This window comes from Dysidea avara, chromosome 3 (assembly GCF_963678975.1).
Source record: "Dysidea avara chromosome 3, odDysAvar1.4, whole genome shotgun sequence".
Classification (NCBI taxonomy): Eukaryota; Metazoa; Porifera; class Demospongiae; order Dictyoceratida; family Dysideidae; genus Dysidea; species Dysidea avara.
This window is the reverse complement of record NC_089274.1, coordinates 47,222,757-47,227,022: the sequence shown is the minus strand read 5'-3', so window position 1 is coordinate 47,227,022 and position 4,266 is coordinate 47,222,757. Positions and strand designations below refer to the sequence as shown.

Sequence of the window (4,266 nt, the reverse complement as noted above, 5' to 3'; positions counted from 1 at the left end):
AGAGCACTGTATTATGATATTTTCACTTCTACTTCTGCTCTAGAAATGTAGAAAATTTTGTGCACAAATTTATGCCAGTGAAATATTCATATGCAATGATCTGACTATCAATTAGTAAATGGTTATTCTATTTTTAGCTATATTTCTCGTACAGAAGTTATTGCTATGTTACCCACAAATCAATACCTCTTTAGTAGTAGAGAAAGAAATGGGACACAAAGGAGGACAAAGGTAGGTCTAAATGCATGTGTTGTAGCTGCAGTGGTAGGTAATAAGACTGATTTTGGCCCTAAGTGACATTGAACAGTGAAGAAGTCAAGGTTGTAACTAGCGTTACCATAGTCAAGTTACACTTGGCTGAATACATTAGTTACCTAAACATTTGGCAGAAATAAATTAGATCCGTTCATGTCTGGCCAAATGATTAGGAAAAATTGTACCAACCCAGTGCTATTGTTGAATTTTTAGGGATCTATCCTTGATACAGCCTGCACTTTTCATGACCGTTATTTATGATCAGTTAACGTTTAAGTATTGCTTACTTTCTGGTCTACAGGGACCAATATGAACGAGGAACGATGATATCGCAAACACTTTATCTTGCTTGCCAAAATTTAAATCATGTTGCATTGAATACACGGGGATTGCCGAATATTTAGAGATGCCAAGATATTAGGGAATCTACGGTACAGATATTTATAGTTAGTTAGTAGGAACTTTGATTTAATAATTTTTTAAAATATTCTGTAGTAACTTGTAAGAACTATTTTGTGTTGCTTGATCATACCAAACCAATACTACCAATACCAAGTCATTGTGAAATGTGAGGTTGGTTTCTGTATCTTACAGAAGGATTTTAAGTACAATTCTTCATGATCCCTGCTATACAGTGCTGTATGACATTGACCAAAGTAGAGTAGCACTTCAAGTGATAGTCTCCCTTGTTTAAGTAATTTTTATTGTAATGATTCCCACTAACTTTTAATTTTTCTTATACTTCTTTGTTAACCCATTAACCGTCATTGGTGCCATATGGAGGTTTTGTTTCTAAGTAACGTACAATAGTCGTCTGGGAATTCATTCAACGTCAGTTTGACAAGTTTCCTGCCGACGCACGATGTCGCAAAAGGTCACGTCCACAGATCCCCGTAACTATGATAAAAGGATCCCTCCCGCAAAGTTGATTCATTTTGCTCGAAGGTGATGTAATGGCGTCTACATGGATTTTGGAAGAGGATTTGATTCAAGCCGTTTTTGATGTGCTTTCTGAAGAAGATGAAAGTGACAACGATGAAGACAATGAAATCTATGCCTTCTTGGGCGCTCCGACAGTACGGCGAGCGGACCTGATGGCGACAAACCTTGTTGAGGACGAAGGCGAGGATCAAGAAGAACAGGAGGACCAATTTGATCGTGTTGATCTGATGGCTGGCTGCCTTAGCATAGCTGGAGGTGATCAAGAACACGAAGAAGTCAGTAGCACACCATTAGTAGCTAGCACGACAGGCTCAAGCAATGCTAACCCTGACACTAGCGTTATTGAAAATGATTTATCTGACAGAGAGGTTTTGGCAGCGTACACGGTAAGAATAAAACTATAATTAGCATAAATACAATAGATAACATGAAAATCTGAACAATTACGTATTACAAATGAACTACATAGGTACCCAACACTATCTAATTACAGGTAATAACAAATGACACTAATGTAATTATATTGTACACATTTATTTATTATTTATTACATTGTTTACGAAACAATAACTATATTTCAGGGTAGTAGTAGTAGTGATAACAGTGACGATGATACACATCCAAGTGCTCCAAAACGGCCAAGGTGAGCTCAAGTAACCAGAGCTCAATGCCGTATGCCACGGCGTGACTGCACTACAAGGCATACACCTACGGATGATCACGTGGATACCAGTGCTGGACGAGGACGAAGAGTTAGAGGAGGTGGAGATACAGTTGATAATGATGAAGAATCGATACCAGCAGTCAGGGGACGTGGAGTAACAGCTACAAGGGGGGGTGAAAACAGTGACGATGAACAAGCAGCATTACCTGTACGTGGACGAGGAAGATCTAGAGGTCGCAGCAGATCTAGAGGCACGGCCAGAAGTCGTAGCCGCAGCACTAGAGGCCGTGGTAGAGGGAGGGGCCGTGGTAGAGGACGAGGAACAACAGCAACTCCAGGATCAACAACAACTCCAGGGTCAACAAATTACCTAGAGGCAGTGTCTGACAACTGGCACAAAAGAGAGCCTGACTCTTGTACTTACGTATACAATAAGACTCCAGGCTCCACTGTGCCAATTCCAGATGGTCCATCTTTACTAGATATATTTTGTAGGTTCTTCACTGATGAAGTATGGGACCTACTAGTGACGGAGACTAATAGATATGCTCACGATCATCCATCCACAAAACCCAATGCTCGGGTTTATGATGATGTTGACATCGATGAGATGAAGGCATTTATTGGAGTACTTATCTTGATGGGAATACTTCGACTGCCACGTCTTGAGATGTATTGGAGTACATCAGAGTTACACAAATATGTTTCCACACCAGGCATATCTAGTATATTGACAAAAACTCGTTTTGAGCAAATCTTCCGCTTTCTTCATGTGGCAAACAATGCTAAGCAGGCAACACCTACAACAACACCAGATAAATTATTCAAAATCAGAGCATTAGCAAACCTATTGCTGGCATCCTTTCAGTCTAATTATGTACCACAACAAACTGTTACAGTAGACGAGGCTATGATCCCTTTCAAGGGACGCTTGTCCTTCAAACAATACATGAAGGACAAACCGACCATATGGGGAATAAAGGTTTTTGTACTAAGTGATGCCAGCAATGGGTATGTTTACAGATTTCAGATATATGCTGGAAAGAGCATGGATCAGGGTGTTGAAGTGGGGCTGTACTCTAGGGTAGTGCTGGAACTCATGGAAGGCCTAGAAGACCATGGGTTTGAGCTGTATACAGATAATTATTATACAAGCCCATAACTGTTTTTGACCCTCTACAAAAAGGGTATCAACTGCTGTGGAACAGCTAGAACTAACAGAAAAGGCTTTCCAAAAGTATTAGTAAAAAAAAAAAGGAGAACAGAGGATATTATGACTATAGATCAAACGGACCTCTTCTGACAGTAGCATGGTTTGATCGGAAGTATGTCTACTTCATAACCACTATGCACCGAGCGGAGACAACTGGACCATGTACCATCCGCCGGCGTAATCAGGATGGGTCTCGTTTGGATGTACCATGTCCTCCATTGCTCCCTGATTACCAACAATACATGAGGGGGGTAGACAGGGGTGATCAGCTGGTGGGCTTCTATAATGTTGGGAGAAGATCTAGAAAATGGTGGAAGAGATGTTTTTCATACCTGCTAGAATGCTCCCTTCTGAATGCCTATGTGCTCCATGGATTGGCATGTCCTCATCTCCACCAGGCCAAAGGACGAAAAAGATTTGACTTTTTGCAATTCCGGCTGGAGGTAGCCACTTTACTGATAAATAGTTTTTGCTCAAGGCAAAGGGCTGCCAACCAAGATGGTGATTGTTTGACCAGGAGAAATGTGGCACTTGGCCACTGGCCTACAAAAGTGGAAAACAAACGTGACTGTGTTGTATGTATGAAAAACCACCAGACTAAACTTACCAAGAGCAGAAGTCCGCCACCAGACAAGAAATAAGTGTTCCCATTGTGATGTATACCTGTGTATTGAAAAAGACAGAAACTATTTCGCCAAGTATCATACCAAGTTAGAATACTGGACTGACTAGCTAGCTACATGTAGCCAAATAGGTATATTGTATACTTTGCAATATATATATAGTAGTTACAGTATTATTATTGTGTACAACCGTCCAATTAAATTATATAATGAACTAATAATAATGATATCACAGTGGTAAACAAAGCAGGACAGTATAACACACCTTTCTTTCCGAGAAGATAGTTAGCTAAAACTGGCATGGCATCTGGGTGAAGTTTCCATTGTCTAATGGCGAGAATACAATGTCAGATACAACAAAACTCTTTTGGGTACTCAGTGATGTCTTTCTTACATGAAATCTTCCACGATGGGCTTAGTTTCACACAGATTACATTCATAGCGTGGCAACTCCATTTTCTCGTGCAACATAATGTATACGCATGCACATTTGTTTGAACCAGCGATGGGGAAGATGGCTTCTACAATAAAGGACTGTATCTTCCGTAGGATTTAATCGCTACTTCCAC

At 40.4% G+C, this 4,266-nt stretch overlaps 1 protein-coding gene across 1 annotated transcript; it reads left to right on the top strand.

Annotated features, from left to right (window-relative positions):
* Window positions 1-1,251: 1,251 nt before the first annotated feature.
* Window positions 1,252-3,886, top strand: LOC136251342 (piggyBac transposable element-derived protein 4-like). The gene is made up of 2 exons (XM_066043781.1): window positions 1,252-1,583; window positions 1,779-3,886. The coding sequence occupies exon 2, from the start codon at window positions 1,872-1,874 to the stop codon at window positions 3,021-3,023; it is 1,152 nt and encodes a 383-aa protein (XP_065899853.1). The 5' UTR covers window positions 1,252-1,583; window positions 1,779-1,871; the 3' UTR covers window positions 3,024-3,886.
* The last annotated feature ends 380 nt before the right edge of the window (window positions 3,887-4,266 follow it).

Excerpts from the sequence above, each read along its gene's own strand:
- LOC136251342 (XM_066043781.1), top strand. The coding sequence starts at position 1,872 with ATGCCACGGCGTGACTGCACTACAAGGCATACACCTACGGATGATCAC.